The sequence below is a fragment of the Pinus tabuliformis genome, chromosome X (assembly GCF_031772625.1).
Source record: "Pinus tabuliformis cultivar Carrire ecotype Pingquan chromosome X, CPIR1, whole genome shotgun sequence".
Taxonomy (NCBI): Eukaryota; Viridiplantae; Streptophyta; class Pinopsida; order Pinales; family Pinaceae; genus Pinus; species Pinus tabuliformis.
Window position 1 is genome coordinate 229,305,445 of NC_142308.1, and position 17,767 is coordinate 229,323,211.

At 34.5% G+C, this 17,767-nt stretch overlaps 1 protein-coding gene across 1 annotated transcript; it reads right to left on the bottom strand.

Moving 5' to 3' along the window:
* Nucleotides 1-1,582: 1,582 nt before the first annotated feature.
* On the bottom strand, nucleotides 1,583-2,932 carry LOC149139188 (disease resistance protein Roq1-like). The gene is made up of 2 exons (XM_089449882.1): nucleotides 2,234-2,932; nucleotides 1,583-2,011 (listed from the first exon to the last, which is right to left on the bottom strand). Exon 1 carries the CDS (start codon nucleotides 2,865-2,867, stop codon nucleotides 2,325-2,327), a length of 543 nt encoding a protein of 180 aa, XP_089306008.1. The 5' UTR covers nucleotides 2,868-2,932; the 3' UTR covers nucleotides 1,583-2,011; nucleotides 2,234-2,324.
* Nucleotides 2,933-17,767: the final 14,835 nt, after the last annotated feature.

Here is a 17,767-nt window from a genome sequence, read left to right on the forward strand (position 1 = left end):
AACATATTCAAATACTTTCTCTTATTCCAATGATAATTGGTGGGGAAAGGATTCGTCTCTATGGCAGGTGAGGTTTTGTCAGATAGAAGAGTAGCCATAGCTGAAATTTCATATATCCACCTTGACAATTCCTTTCTCTCTCTGACATTTGTCTCCCTCTCTAATATATACCTCAATAATCACGGTTAATACCAAAATTTATCTTCCCCGTTATGAATGATGGGGAAAAATAATTCTCTTCATTGCTCACCAGTTGAATAAAGGTAATCATGTGCTCTAACCTTAGCACACTCCACCGGGGCTTCTTCCTCGAGTCCTGTCATGATCGAAACTCGACGAAAGAGCTTGACAAGCCACAGTGCCCTTCTTCACCCACGCGATATTGCTGGATCGGGCGTGAGCCCATTGTCCAATATTCCCCACTGCTGCCCCCGAGGGAGTCTGGACCGTGTCTCAGTCTCAGTGTGGCTGATCATCCAAAAAGACCAGCTAAGCATCATTGGCTTGGTCAGCCTTTACCTAACCAACTACCTGATACTACGTGGGCTCATCGAACAGCGCGAATTAGCGTGCTTTATGAATTATTCAGGATTTGGAGTGAACTATTCGGCAGATTCCCACGCGTTACGCACCCGTTCGCCACTTTGCTTGCTGTGCCCCACGCCCAGAAAAATAATTCTCTTCATTGCTCACCAGTTGAATAAAGGTAATCATGTGCTCTAACCTTAGCACACCCCACTTTAATGTATTGTATTTTCTTATTTCATATAATATTAAAAGCATAAAAGTGGCGGCTATTTTTCTACTCCAATATTATAAGTTATACATTGAAATTACACTACTTTGTAGGTTTAAAAGAGATTAATTCACTGTTTTAAAATTAAAAAAACAATTAAATGTAAAAAACATAATTAATTAATATTTAAATTATCAAAAATAAATCGCAATAATATTATTTTTTTAATTTAATTTTTAATGAAATTAAAATTATTTTAAATTTTTTCAATATGGTAAATATAAATATTTTTTTATTCATTCAATTCAAAATGGATGTGGAATGAAATGGTTGTCATTATTTTTGAAATAACAATTTTATAATCAATTTCAACCTGATAAATTATAACTCACATTTAAAAACAAAGCAATTCCACTACTTTCTAGTAACTATATTCAACATTCTCGCAATGAATCAATTTCTTATTTTCCAAGAATGATATAAGTTGGTGCAGCATCTATGCATATCATATGTATTTGTTTGCTTCAATTGTAAAATTTAAACCTGGTAAATAAATGTAACAACTTAGTGAAAATTTTTATCTCAGCTTCTTGTCAATGGTGGATATATATAATCTTAAAACTTTTTACCAACAAAAATATGAAAACTTCTAAAATATTTTATATATATATATATATATTTAAAAATAAATTATAACCATACTTAATTATTAAAACAAAATGATTTTAATAAATTAATTATGAAACTTATTATTCATTGAATCTCAGAATCTTATTCAATGGATTATTATTCATGAATCTTATTCAATGGATTAATTATGAACGTCGAAAGGGTTTCTGACGCCACAGTATAGGTACAAATCAAATTGGACAAATATATTTTGGCTTTTAATACATCTCTACTGCGGACATTAGAGAAACTGCATCGCCAATAAGCCATGACAATTTCAGTAGAAGATCTGTAATCTACTGCGGAAGTTAGAGAAACTGCATCGCCAATAAACCATGACAATTTCACTAGAAGATCTGTAATCTATTACGGGTATTAGAGAAACTGCATCGCCAATAAGCCATATAGTTTCGCTAGAAGATCCTTCGACCTTCACGACGAGCACGCCCATGGGGATTTAATCATAAGAAGATTCTTCTTTCATGATTGGCACCGTAATGGTGGAGCAGTAGTATTAAACTGAAGTCCAATGGTCCGTCTTTTACCCACATCCTCAAGTACAACGGTTCTGTCTTTTACCCACATCAACCACACGCCTCCCCAATGCTGCTTATTTATATGTGAAGGAAAAGGGTTAAGTAGTTCAGAAAACTGATCAGTTTTTACCTTTAAGTACTTTATATTACACAAAATAACATCCCAAAACTATAAGTTATTTAGCTAATACTTCTAATAACTTCATCCAATCAAAGTCACCCAAACCACTATACATGTGTATATGAATAAATAAGTCAAACGCAGCAGAACAGGGAAGAGTGAGTTACTAACCTATTTATGTCTTCTTGAAGTGACCACCCAAATGGACGGCAGAGTTGGAAGAAAGCATCCTTCCAATCACCAACTTCTCTTTCGCTTTATCTCAGGCAGGACTATCAGATTTTTCTGGTACCCGCGTGGTGAACAGGAGAGTCAGATTGTCGAGTAGAGGAACGGCTATCGCCGACTCCTCATCCTTCCCTTGAAGTAGTACTTGCGGCGCGATAAGAGAGACTTCTCTGAGGCACCACGCAGATTGTGAGTAATTGTGGGAGAATATTGCAATCAAGATGCGACTCACCTCAATTGCTTGTTGCAAGCTTGCAAAGATGTCATCTCCCCTCTTCATTTGGTGGGTGTCAATTAATACGCGGAAACCTGCGCCGGTGAGAGCCTCGTATAGATGATCAACGAAGCCTGTGTTCACATCGCGTCCTTTGAAGCTCAGAAACACGTCGTAAATTTGGGATTTCTTGTATCCGTCCCTTCCTAATTCGATTGCAATCGGAGAAGCTATTTCTCCAAGTTGTCTATTGGAAACACCCGGCGTGGGAAGACGCCGGCGCATCCTCCTCACATAAACGTCGATGAAGATTGGCAGAGAGGGCGGGCAGTGCCGAAGATAGGGCGCATGCGGGCCGATCATGGTCGCCTGTCCAGCCAAAGTGGGAGAGGAGGCTTGGGCTAGGGTCAGAAACAATATTTCTTCCCTGAGAGGGTGAGCTACATTTATGAATGTGTTGAGGCAAACGAATGGTCAAAGTGGCTGGGAAAAGGAACGGTTGAGTTAGGCTGAGAGGTGAATCTCGTAGGTGTCGTAAGAATGTGAGGTGAGGTAAGACGAGAGGTGTTAGGTGGCGTCGAAGAAAAAGGACAAGCTAACGTGGCGTTGATAAGTATACGTTAAGCACTTTTATTCTTCCCAGAGCATATTCATTGTATATTCTCTTTTAGTAGGTGCAAAAGAAATAGTTGAAGTTCATATTATTTGTTTTTTCTTTCAATCGCAAGCCTAGAGTAGCTGTTATAGTATATAGTCTTATTCGAAATTGGAACACCAAATTTGAGGAATTAAACCTCAAGTGTAGCCGTAGCTATTGGAACTCATATTCATGGCAGATTAGGAATTAAACCTCAAGTGTAGCCGTAGCTATTGGATCTCATATTCATGGCAGATTATTTTGTATCAGGTGGAAAAGAAATAAGTTAATATAATTTTGTCATTGTATTTTAATTTTCACAAAGGATTCCTTACCTCAAATGGTTCGAAAGCACAATTTTTTATTTTGTTGATGTAATTTCTTTTTTCATTTTCAAAGAGTATAAACATATTTTTTAAGTGTAGTTTATTCAAAAAAAAAAATATTATATTTGTTTAAATTATTGTAATTAATAATTATAAAAAGAATTAATAGACCAGTTAAATATATATAATTAAAAAATATGTAAAATATATATTTAATCATGGGAATTTTTCTCACTTTACCATGAAAATTCCTAATTTGTAAATAGCTCTCATTATAATACCATGGATTATCATACTACATGTCCAATATAATGTGTTGATATGAAATTGTATTTAATTAATTAATTCGAGATAAATAAATTATAAAAGCATAACTAATTTGGAGACAAATCTTAAGCCTTGATTTATGAATACTAATATAAATATTTGAGCATATTCTATAAAAGTTTAATATCCACTTTCTATCTAATAATTACTATAAATAAATTAAAATTGTGAAAGACTTATTTTGACATATACATATATATTAACCTCATAGAATATATATGCATTCCATCTTAATTTTGTTTTAAGTTGCCCAACCATTAATTATAATAAAAGTTTACAAAATTGATTGTCATAATTTTTCTACATTTAGTTTATCATTTTTATGTTTATTTTCATGTAAATGTATAATAAAGATAAAGTTAAGATAAATTAAAGATTTGTTATTATAAAATAGAATTTGATTTTACAAATGAATTATATTTTTATGTTTAAAAAAGGTTGATAAATTAAATTATATAAACAATATTTAAAAGAGGTTGATAAATTAAATTATATAAACAATATTTTTCTACATACTTTTTTAAGTTAATGCATTAAGATAATGAGCCTAGCACATAAATTTATTTATTATAAATGTATAATTATTTGTTAAATAAAATATTTAATATAGTTTGTCATTCCAATTTTTATGCAAGCTAATACAACTTGTTTCTCTCATATGCGCATTCCACGATAATGAAATTTCTATATTATTAATCTTGTGTAAATCATGGACGGCACATATACAAAGACTTATGTTGATCATAGATCTTATTCTTGTCACCTTAGATGGTAAATGCAATGATGTTATTCTGATTATTTGATGTACACATATGTTTATTGGATGGTGTTATGGCTTTTATTGGATGTACACATAGTAAATGCAATGATGTTATTCGGATTATTTGACGTACACGTATGTTTATTGAATGGTGTTATGGTCTTTTTTTTTTTCTGTAAGTTGAGGTAGAAATTCTATTACTTCAACATAGTAAAACATACAAACAAGCTATATACTCAACATAGTAAAACATACAAACAAGCTATATACAAAGAGAGACAGGTCATTGCCCGCCCTTAAGGGAAACCGGGAACCTTCGATAGTTTTTAACCGCCATCCACAAAAAATACATATCCAGACTATCTATCCATACAAAATTTCCTACTATATGTTTCACAATCGAACTGTATCTTGTTTGAGACATTTCCATTGAGGATTACAAAAATTGGCAAACTAAAAAAGTTCCAGAAAACCTGTTGACAGCATTGTCCATTCCTTAGTGAGTTGGGATATCCAGCTTTGGTCCACCTTCTGTCTTGATCTCGAAACCATTTTCCTTGAGCAGCTGTAGAATTTTGTCCAGCTTATGGTCCTGCATGTTCAGAGTCACCTGTATGTTCCTTAATTCCCTTTTAAAAGTAGGGAATCCCTGGGCTAATTCCACCATTTCAACTGCAATTTGCTCCATGGCCTTAGCCAGGAGTCGTTTCATGCCCCAGTAAGCATGCAAAGATTGTTTGTATAAAGACAACCTTCCTCTAGTGTGTCCAAGATCGGGTATGAAATTCTCTCAGTCCTCCATGTCCGGGTCTGAAGCTGCCTGCATAGCTTCCTCTTCGAAATGGTCAATAATTTTCCTAATATGTGGGCTAGTTCCCTGATTATAAGCTTCTTCTGCTTCAGTGAATTTCCTCCTCATGTCCCGCTTGCCCCTGCCTCTAACCCTGCGCTCGGGCTGCCTACTCCCTCTACCTCCTTCTCCACTGCTCGTTCCCCGACCCCGTTGAGTCTCCCGAACCTTCGGAGGCCTTCCTCGTCCACGTCGGCCACCCCTAGCCTCCTCGGAGTCTTCCTGCTCCTCCCTCTGGTCTTCTGAGTCCTCGAGGTCCTCACTCCGACGTATCCACTTCCCAACCTTCCCTCCTGTCACCCTTCGCTGTTCCTCATCAACCAAATACTCGTGTATATCAAAATCCTTATCAGATTCGTCAGTGATATCCAAATAGACGCGAGGTAAGAAATCCGTTGAAACACCTTTGCCCTTTGCGTCCTCAGACAGACCTTTTCCTCGCTGTTCTTCAGGCTTACCCTTACTCCGTGTCCAGCGGCCGTCTTCCTGCACTCTTCGCCCATCCATACTCGGCACTGTTGTGGGCTGCATACTACACTCACACTCTCTCTTGATACAAGGATTTGCTGTAAGTTTCAGTCGATACGCTTCGCATTTACATGCAGAGCATATGAAGACCCTCATCCACCACCCTTCCAACTTAATACCGAAAACTCTTTAGTGAGTGGTGATAGTCGTATTTATTAAAAAGGACCTAACCATACTTCATTAGTTTTCTAGTTTATTTATTTGTGTTATCATAATGTATGGGACATGATCTTCTCATAGAAGTATGTCATCTTCCATGGTTAATTTATGTTCCTAGGTGATTTTTTGGGTAGTGCTCCATGTCTTTTCTATAGATAATACTTTCCATTGTATCTTTTTATTTCCATTTGATCCATGAAGAAGGGTTTGTCCTCTTTCATCCTATAACATACCTAGATCTTTATCCAGGTCATGCTACTACTAAAAACAATATCTTATACCAATTAAAAATGTGGAATATGAGTAACATTAAATTTCCCATGCTGGAATGGTGTGGTTAATTCATGCTCTTTATGTTTAAATGTTGTTGTATGTTTAGATTTGTTGCATATATGTAAATATAAACATATAATAACATATGGATATAGAGCACAAATTAATCGGAACATTCAAGCATGGAAGATTTTATGGATGAAAAATTATTTTGAAGAATAGAAACCTTGGAAATTATTGATTGTACTTAATATGAAAATTGTAAAACGTTTGGCAATATTTTTGTTAAAAAATTCAAATTCCTAAGGATTTTATATTGTTCTATAAAATTTGACAATTTGTAAAAAATAATTTTATTTTATAGAATTTGGGCTAATCATATTTTTAAATGGAAATTGATGAATCGTTTTTTGGGAAAAACATGGAAAATAAGCTTGCAAGTGAAATTTAACCCCTAAAATTTTTCTTGCATTCAAGCATCTCAAGTTAACATGTGAACTATAAATCAAAATAATGATAAAACACTTTCTTTAAAATGAATTCCCAACCACGTATAGACATTGGACATTGCACTCAACCATAGACTATAGTACTCCAATTCTCTTAGTAGGAAGTCACACTCGAGCTAAGGTTGTGATTCCACAAGGATAGGAAAGCTACTATAAGTGTCCATCGACCACTTTCATATCCCAAATTCGATAAAAACATAGTGACATGAATCCTATAGCAATTCCAATTGCTTAGCTCTACTTCCCATTAATCTACATGCCCCATGGGATAATATCTCCTCTACGCTATAGCGCCTTAAATGATCTCCATCCCCTATGGAGTTGCAGCACAAGATCAACTACAAATTTCTTGGTTGGGGTATCTAGGTAGTCTATTGTTCTAGGAGTGCTTGCACAACCTTTACATAGGCTCTCGGGTAGATTTTTATGGAGAATTTCTTCCCAAACATACCAACCTAGTTCTTAATATAATTACTAGCTTTTGAAACTATCCTCAACATATAATCAATTCTTCCTCCATTTCTTTTCTAGAACTCTACTCTCTTCTCTTCACTTCCTTCTTGTTGTAAAAAATGCCCACCTCTTCTACTCAAATTTCCATTCTCCATGCATGGTTACTTGACTCTCACTCTTCCCAAAGATGGTCATACTATCTCACACTATCATAACTAAGTGGGATGACTCTCTCTGCCACCTCTTACATGAGTATACTTACCCCCGTGCATCAATAACTAGTTGAGGTGACCGTTTTACCAACCTTGTACATGCATTAAATGATTCACCTTTAATAATTGAAATGTGGATCACGTGGTAAAGACAATTAATTTACAAAAATGACTTTGGATGATCATGCGAATTTTTCCATCAGACCACATTTTATCCTCCCTATCTTGTGGAAGCATATGCCCCTATAATTATATCTATTATTGTCTTATAGTAGGTGGTGTATTTCATTTCACTATTTTTCATATACACTATTTATATATTAAATTGCTTGGCACTTGGCCATCCACAATATTTACAATTATATATTCGAGAATCAAATTTGGGGTGTTACATTCCCCCACCCCCCCTTTGATTTTCCATTGTACTCAGTGCAAAACACCATATTGGTGTACATGTATACATATACAATATTTGACGTCATAACAATTTTGTGGTTCAATGACTCCTACAACACTTCCAACTAGGAACCTCTTGTCGCCCTTCGGTTTGCGCAACCCAAGGAAGTGTACCCCATTCTTTGCATTCACTCTAGCAAATCCCTCTCGTTAGCTTCCCCTTTAGCACCCTTTTTGTATTTGATCTCAGACTTTTGTGGTCCATAATGATTTTAACACTGTCTTCAGATTAATCACAACGTTAGTTGTTGGTCGATGTTTTAAACCATATAGTGTGTTTCGTTCCTCCCTTTTTTTCTTCCACTGAATGTTTAGTGTATTTTTCTCCACCTCTTTTAAAAATCGATGCTATCTTTTGGCATTTTATTCATCGATGACATCCAATAGGCACTAAAGTCGATGCTAAATAAAAGAGACTTTAGCGCTGACGTAAACACCCAGTTTAACCTCTTCTTTAGCTCCTAATGGAGCTTCATGTATAGCTTTATGTGTAACATCCTATTTTTCTCCTCATTATGGCATAGTTTTTAGTGTCCACTTTAGCTTCCTTTTTAGCTTCTTTTTTGATGTCTTATTTTGCTCCTCCTTATGGAATTATTTTTAGCATCCACTTTAGCTTAATTTTCAGGTCCCTTTTTAGATTCCTATTTAATGTCCTATTTTACTTCCTCATTCCTTGTAAAAGCTTGCCTCAAAACTCTCTCATCTCAATCACATGATGGCTATATAGAGAGGTTAATTTGCTCTCCTTGTCATGCAATTCAAACACACATATATTACTTATCTACTCTTCTATGTGAAGGAGTCTGATATTTGTAAGGTCTTCTCATTACATTTAGATATGGAATCATTGATTAGATATATGCTTAGTACACTTATCATATGAAGTCAAAGGTTTGAGATATGCTCATAATACTTATGATCTAATGTGTGTGTGTGTATATATATATATATATATATACTTAGTACACTTATCATATGAAGTCAAAGGTTTGAGATATGCTCATAATACTTATGATCTAATGTGTGTGTGTGTGTGTATATATATATATATATATATATTGGTTCAAGATATGACCTATTTCTCTAATATTTTTGGCGTATCTATTGGTTCAAGATATGATCTAGTTCTTTGAGATATATGGCATATATATTTGCTTGAAATTTGATCTATTTCTTTTAGATTTGTGGTATATATATTGATTCGAGATCTGATCTATTTTGTGGTATAGTGAGAGGACCAAACTTGCATTTGTTATCTTGTTCAAAGACGTTGTGAAGAGGATCGTGGCACTTGTCGAAGTCATCTTGTGTTTTTAATGTATTGTTGAAGGATCTCTCTAAGGAAAGGAAGATATTTCTTTGGTAGAACTTGAGACCACCATTTAGAGGGTTTTGTTAGTAGTCTCCAAACCAAGTTTACCCCTAAATCTAATTGCATGCAAAGAGATTCCTTTACATCCAGACCCCCTTCCTCTTTTGACCTTTTAACCTTGCCCCAGTTAACTCAGATGATTTTTTTTCATTTTTTTTCCACTTTTCCACATAAACTTTCTTATATACCTACTAATTTGATCCAAGATTCCTTTAGGGGCAAAGAGGTTTGAGCCCTAGAATATATACAAAGAAGATAGGGTGGATTTTATCAAGATCACTCTACTAACCAAATTTACCCCACTAGAAACCTAGGAAACCATTTTCTTTTAAATTTTTGAAACTGTGTTATGCCAGCCTTTAATAGTGGCCCCTTTTAGTGATGTTGGAATACCAACGTATTTAAAACTATTCCAGTCCTTTTCATAGCTAAAGCCTAATATATGAAATATTTGATTGATATTTTAGGGAACGTAATACCATCCATATATTTTACATAATTATATGATACCTAACCTTAGAATATAACCTTGCATCATGTCTGACAAATAACAATGCAAGCTGAAGAAAAAAATATACACAACTTTCACATACTACAAGTTGAAGCAAAACTTAGAATGTTGTATGAAATCTGAAGTAGAATTATTTAAGGATCAAAGTAAATACATAATAACTCAAAAGCCTGTAAAATAATTAAATACGTAATCCACTATGTGAATTAACAAGATTGACCAATAAATGAAGCCTTTGTGTGAATTTTAGTGAAGTAATGAAATTTTGGCCTACTTCACAAAAATGCATGCCCAACCTTCATTACAAGGCGAAATTGAATTGTTCAAATTAGAGAGTACTTTTTCCTCATAATTAACATTAATTTTGCACATAAAAGTTTATCTTGTGCAAGATTATGTCAAATTAGATCAATTTCGTAGGGAAAAACATCCTCATGGGTGTCACTTTCTGTTTATTATTGCTAAGGAAATTGGAAAATGAATTAAAAAGGCAAAGAGACATTAATTGACATTTTATTTATGAAAATATTGGAAAATAGGAGAAAAGGAAAGTGAAAGGTCATAGATTTGCATGAGAGGGAAATTGAAGGAAAATTGAATGAAACTGAAGAAAATAGAGGCCTGAATAATAAAATGGCTTTTGAGGATCAGTTTAGGGCATCTGGATTAGATTTTGCCAGTGATAGATTTTGTCAATTCATTCTTTTGCTCTCTAATTCTCTTATTTCTCTCATACTCTTGCACACTTAAAGTATTATCAGAGCATCCTTGGAGCACATTGGCATACATTCGATTTGGAGGAAGAAGGAAAATAAAAGAAGGAGATCGCAGAGGGATTAGGTGGATCAATGGCTACAATTGGATTTATTTGCAAGTATCGAGTTGCATATATGGTTTCCTTGCTAGTTTTGGCATGCATGACACATGCATGTGGTTTCTTGGTTATGATTTTCACTGGCATGGAGGATTTCCTAGATTGACATTGGTTTCACCTAGCCTTGCCATTTCATGTATAGTCATTATGTTGTGGGTGTTCCCATTTGTTTTCTAATTGGTTCTCATCTTCTTTATGCTTGTAGCTTGAGTTATTAGTTCCTGGAACCTTGGCTGGAAGAACGCTCTAGAAGCCTTGTAACAGCTTGGGTTGAGTTACTAGTCCTAGAAGCCTTGGTTGGACAAATGATCTAGAACCCTTGTTGGGTGGATTGATTAGTCTTGGATCCTTATTTGGACAAACGCTCTTGAGCCTTGCGGTAGTTGTGAGTTGAGTTACTAGTGCTAGAGCTTGGTTGGAAGAAATGCTCTCGAGCCATGAACAACTTGGGTAGAGACTGATATGGTGATGGTTAGTGATGTCCAACCGTGAGATGGAATCATTGGTTGAGGGTTGAAGAAATTTGGCCTCTAGAAACCATGATTTCGTTGTGTTTTTGTTATTCCATGAGATCTCATATTCATTCTTAGAATATGGCACGGGGGTGATTCGTTGAAAGAAAGATTTGGTTTAGCCCAATCTATGGTCGAGTGGTACGGGGAAGTCCCTAACATGGTTGGAGTTTTCATATTTTAATAAAAGGTATTTTCTATTGTGATCTATGAGAATATGTATTCATTATGATGGTGATATTATGGTTGGGTTTCCATGGTCACATATGTTGGTTATTTTTTAATTTTTATGATGCTTATTTGTTGGTTATATGTTGGTTTTATGTTGGTTATATGATGTACAATGTCTATGACTATTAACATGTTTGATGAATATAAGAATGATTGATGAATGCATCAGCTAACAAATGTTATTGCAACTACTATGAGAGGAAATTAGACCTTTTTGGTGAATCCCAAATAATTTTCAGACCCCTATGTTTATATATGCATTCATGACATGTAGATTACCTCTGTTCCATATGTTGGACAAAATGTCTGTCATGGTTAGGCTTGGATAGGTCAAGTCCTTAATTATTTTTTGTGTTAGAATCTATGTATTTGTGTTGTTCATAGTCTTGGAAAGCCTTGTTAAGTTCTAGGAAGTGATTTGAAGTTTACCCCTAAAAAGGTGGCACAAATTTTACGATTTTAGGCACTGAACTAGGAAATTGGGACTGCAATCACTCCCTTGCAAGCCTATGCATGCAACTCAAAGCCTATATCCACATGGATGTAGGCTAATGCATGCAACTGGGAGTCCAGGTCCAAGAAAAATCAATTTGACTTAGGGTTTGGGCACTTGGAGGGGTGGTTTAGCTCCTGTGGGTCCGGTAGCTCCTCAGGAAGGTCAGTTTCGTTTCAGTTTGTCGATTCCACTTCCTTAATTGTACTTAGGAGGTTGATTCATAATAACTCCTCATCACATATTTACCCGAGTGGACTCATGAAATTAGGTAAATGTGGGAGGAGGGCATCACAGGGTGGTAGCAGAGTGGGTTTCCAATCTCTTTGGGTGATATCTAATACCATAGGGTGGTATCAAAGCACCCAGGTTCAACACTTGCACTGGATGGGCGAAATGTTTTTATCATGCATGCAAGTTAGTTTTCTATGTGATTGTTATGCATGCATTACAATATTCAATGTTTCAGTTTTTGTCATCATGATGTTGTTGGTATGTTATGATGTTGATGTGTTGGCTGAGATAGAGCAGGGGATCTAGATCATCAGAGCAAGGTTGTAGCACTAGACCATGGGGTAAGAACAAATTGTCATACAAGTATTGTATGTTTGGCACGTAGGTATAATGATTAATGATTTTTATATGGATGCCTTTCATTCTATTGTTGTTGTGGTTACATGCGTGATAGATTTTAGCTAATCGGTGTGGTCATATGTACATGCGTCAAATAGTCATGAATGATAGTAACTAGTCGTTATATGCATTGCAGTCATATGCATGACGATTATGGTCATTGCATTTAATATTTTGATTTTATATGTATCATGTTAATCTAGATTGCCATGTGCAGATGGTCATTGTTATGATATTTGGGTATGAGTCGATATAATTGTGATATTGTGTCATACTAATATGGACTGAATTGTGCAGATGTCATAATCTCCCTTGAGATACATTGAGCTATGAGTTTGATTAAGTCATCTATTTAGTTTATTTAACATGGTATGTTTATAGGTTGTTTGAATGGTCGATTAATTGCATGATATGAGTATGTGTCTATACAACTACATGAAGGAATGATCTTGTTCAAGACAGTTGTACTAACATGATATGTGTTGAGACAACAGATATGTACTTGAGTGTAAGTGGGTGCTAGTTGTAGTATCATGATTACTGATTGTGAGTTCACTATTGATTATGATATGGATGCTAGTACTGGTAAAACATGATTTCAGATTAATAAACATGATGTCTTGATCTTTGGAACATGTCACTAAAATGTGTGAACAGTTGAAAGGACACTTGCTTGGTATTACCATGACAAGGTAATATTTGATTTTTTTACATAATAGCTGGGTGATGTGAGAGTACATAATAAGACTCAATTGCAGCAAGGTAAAAGGTAAAAGAATAGAATTGGGTGAGGATTCCCTTGGCTATGTTTAGAAACTGTAATTCCAAATGAATGAATTCTTTGGATGAATACATGAATTCTTCTTAACCTTGATTTTTTCTGACATTATGTCGATATGTGCTATATTCTTGAACATGTATTTTACATGTATAAGAGTTAGTTTCCATTTATGGCTAGATTTGTCAAGGAATTAGAGTCCCTTGAGAAATGATATTCGTACTATTTTAGTTACAAGGAAGCATGCTTGACACAATAAGGTAATGTAACCAGTATATTTTTATGTTTATTTATGCACTCACAGTTATGTGTTTATGGCAGTATGATGTAGGGAATTACATGACAAAGAGGTTCCCATGAAATCTTAAAGAAGCCTCAGGTTGAGCTTCCTTGTCGAAGCATTGGAAACCCATGGGGATTGAGTCCTTGTGCTTGTTTCTAGTCTTGTGCTTTCAGTGCATTGTGATTTTTTTTCACTTGATTTCCATTTTTTTAATATCTAGTGTATGGTTGTACCACTTTGCTTGTGGTGTCATATTTCTATTGGTTTTCTCTTATTTTATTCTTTGTGTTTCCTTTGATGTTTTGAGAGTATTGGGATTTGGTTGAGGAAAGAGAAAAGTTAGTGGAGCTCAAGGGGAGTGAAAGAAATCCAATAGGTAATGTAAGACACAAATGAAGCTCAGTGCATAAGTAAGGGTAGTTGAAGGACGAAATATGACAGCCAGTTGGACTGGTTGGGCCCATTGGGGTAAATGGAAGATGGGAGGACAATCATGAGAAAGGTAACATGAAACGTAAAATATATGGGTTTGAGGTGTCATATGTCTTGGCTATGATGGGAACTATTGTTCTTCATGCTTTGCAAGGAGAAAGGGAGTTATCTTTATCTTGAACTTATGATATATGGTAATCATGTTGTGATCATGATTTTGATTATGTCTATATATGTATATATGTATGTATGTATGTTTTTGTTTGATAGGGTTGTTAGGGATCATGATTTATTTATTCTAATGATTATATATATGTATGTGTTAACATATGATGTGTTAACATAGAAAGTGCAGCGTACCACTATTCAATGATATCTGAGATAAGTACCTTAAATAACTTCAAATGATCTCATTGATACAAACAAAGTACCATCCAATAGTTTATTAGAATGAACATAATCTGACAAAATCATTATTTCAAGATAATCCCAGTAACATAGTGTGTTGAGACGACTGACAGACATAGGAATGTAAAGGGGGGAAATGACCCCATAGTTGATTTCATTTCAACAACAAGAGGGAAGCACATGTCTGCTTCAGGCACCATGATTAATAAGTCACATAATAGAGAGGGATGCAAACCTCCAAAAAAGGATTGAGAAAACTCATAAGTGAGGCATGTCGAAAAAATGTGATGGTAAAATTTGGTGATGTAATTTTCTAGTTTATCTTTATTAATTCTACTTTAGGTTGTGCCTTGAATTGTCATAGTGGGTTCTTTTAACATTAAATTGTGTTTCTAGCCTTAATGATATACTTGGAGAGACCGAAAGGAAAATGATAAAATAAAGAAAACTAACTCAGTGATAGAACACTGAAATTTGCATGAAACAACCTACTAATATGTAGCATGGACATGATTGGTCCACTTCAACAAAGGACGAGATAATATCCCCATGAAAATGGTAAGTTAAAGTAATTGTCATGGCATATTTGATATCATGATCCTAAGGGACAAATCTTTGATTGCAAGTCATCACGGGAAAAAGGTAAGAAACTTTTGTTGCAACAATAACAAGTATGATTATTGTGTGAGGGTATAGCAACATAACCAATTATTCTCAAGGTGGAATAGAATAATTATCTATTAATAATCCATATGACCTTACATTTCAAATGTAACAAATGATTTGTTGTTGAATGAAGTAGATAACATGCCATGTTATGATATATAAGGAAAGAATTATATTATAGTAGCATGGTGACATGCCATGTTATGATATATAAGGAAAGAATTATATTATAGTAGCATGGTGATATGAAACAATGGATGCACATATCAATACAAGAGGGAGAGACCCCATAGTTTTATATGGAAACAAAATTGTGAATAATGTACATCAGTAACTTGTAGTATAGAATGACAAAGGGACCTAGGATTGAAATAATACTGCAATTAGGACCTTTGGTTGGCACTAAATAAAATAACAAAGAAGCCCAAACCTGCGATTAAGACCTTGGGTTGGCACTAAATAAAATAACAAAGAAGCCCAAAATGGGTGTAATTAAGTTTACTTAAATAACGTAGACAACAATATGGTCATCTTGAAAATGGAAAAAAAAATGAAGTCATCTTAAACTCTACTCGTGCATGACCAATGCCTATGTAACATTTGAATTAAGATAAAGGGTATAGTAGCGCTATTTAATACAATCTAACATAAAGACAAAGAAAGAAAAATGGTTTATGAAACTCTTAATACCACTATACAAAGTGGAACCACATAATGTAGTCCTTGGAAATTGGCTTAGCCATTGGGTAAGTAAAAAGATTAATTACTTTTGTTGATGAACTAAAATGACAATTCTAACTCTTATTGAGTGCAGGCTTCTAACTCATACTCATGTAGAGTTGCGATACATGCTTTTGATACTTACATGATCTACAATTTACAATAGAACCACATAATGTAGTCCTTGGAAATTGGCTTAACCATTGGGTAAGTAAAAAGATTAATTACTTTTGTTGATGAACTAAAATGATGCTATTAACTCTTATTGAGTGCAGACTTCTAACTCATGTAGAGTTGTGATACATGCTTGTGACCCATATTAAGTACATGGGTAACAATTGATGATGTCTTTAATAAAATTTCAAATATATGTATATATATTCTTAAATTATGATTGACATAAACTACTAATAACCACAATGAATATGGAACAGGGTGGACTCGACGTACTAGGACTAGTTGAACCATCATGCATTTTTCAATCAGAGAGAAAGGTTATTCTCAGAAGAATCACCCAAGTTAAAATTAGTTGAAAGAACCTACTTGGGAGAATGAGGATTTTAATCACATTACATAATATATCTTGTTTTGAAGGCTGGAAACACCGAGGACCATGTTTCACATTAGGGGAGATGTACTAATCCTATGTGAAAAGGTAAATATTTAATTTCTTTTTATTACAAAGACTTGGTAAATTATGGAATATGTGGAAAGTTTAGTGAAAAAAATTAATGTTTAAAGTTTATTTAAATTTTATAGAAATGTGGTTAAGGCAAGTTTTGGAATTCACAGTGAGAAGACTAAATGAAAATTTTTCACTCAACTTGAACACGGTGTTGTTAAAGTAAGGGTATTCTTAATTTGGTTGGAACTAGTGGAATCCCCAAGTTAGACTTGTTAAATTTGTGAGCTCTAAACTTATACATTCTTGATGCCTTTGGGATAGACCTTGCTAGGTCACTCTCAATAAACTGTTCTCGAAATAGAAAACTGGCTCTTGGCATAACTCGTGATTATTGTCGTTCCCGTTGGTTGGGAGGAGAGGTCATTCTGCTTTGTTAATTCTCAAGCAATCTAACTAACAAATAAGTATTTTGTGTTGATAATTTTTTGTTCACAAAAGAAATTTGTTGTTTAAATTGAAGTAGCGTCTAGAGTTTTGTAAAGAAAGGTTTCTTTTCTAAAGTATTTACGAAAAGAATGATGGAATTCTTGTAATCAAATCCATGTGAAGGTAACGATGTGTACGATAAATTCTTTTGACATGGAAGAGTTGACACGTGTTAAGTAGATGGTTTAATTAACACATCAGAGTTGGATGTTTCCTCCAAGGTTACGAATAGTAGATATAATGTCCCTGCGGTGACAGGTTAGTTTCCCCTCATAGGGAAAAATCCAAAGTGGGAAACAGTTCATATCTTTGTACGAAATTCAAATATATATTTATATCCCTGCATTCCCAAAGTGCTAGCCAATTGAAGGAATTGAATATCACCTGTCCCTTGGACTGTTGGTACTAGAAACAACCATAAATAAAATGAGTAGACGATTGTATCCTACGGAATTAAATGTAGGGCTTCTAGCAAACAACCTGCAATTATAGACATAACGTGAAACGGCCTCATAATTAAATCATGAATTAAGTATGCAGAAGGTAAAGTTAAATTCTACATGCTGTTGACATTATAATTACATAAACAAAGACAGATTACATGCAAATAGTCGACACTAGAAATCGTTTCCTTTATGATACATCAAAGAGAAACTACAATAAGTATCTCAACCATTTTAAGTAATACATCTAAATAATTATGTCATGAACAACAACCAATATAAGAAAGACTATAAGTGTAACCT

Coding starts and splice junctions, on each gene's coding strand:
- LOC149139188 (XM_089449882.1), bottom strand. CDS start 2,867: ATGATCGGCCCGCATGCGCCCTATCTTCGGCACTGCCCGCCCTCTCTG.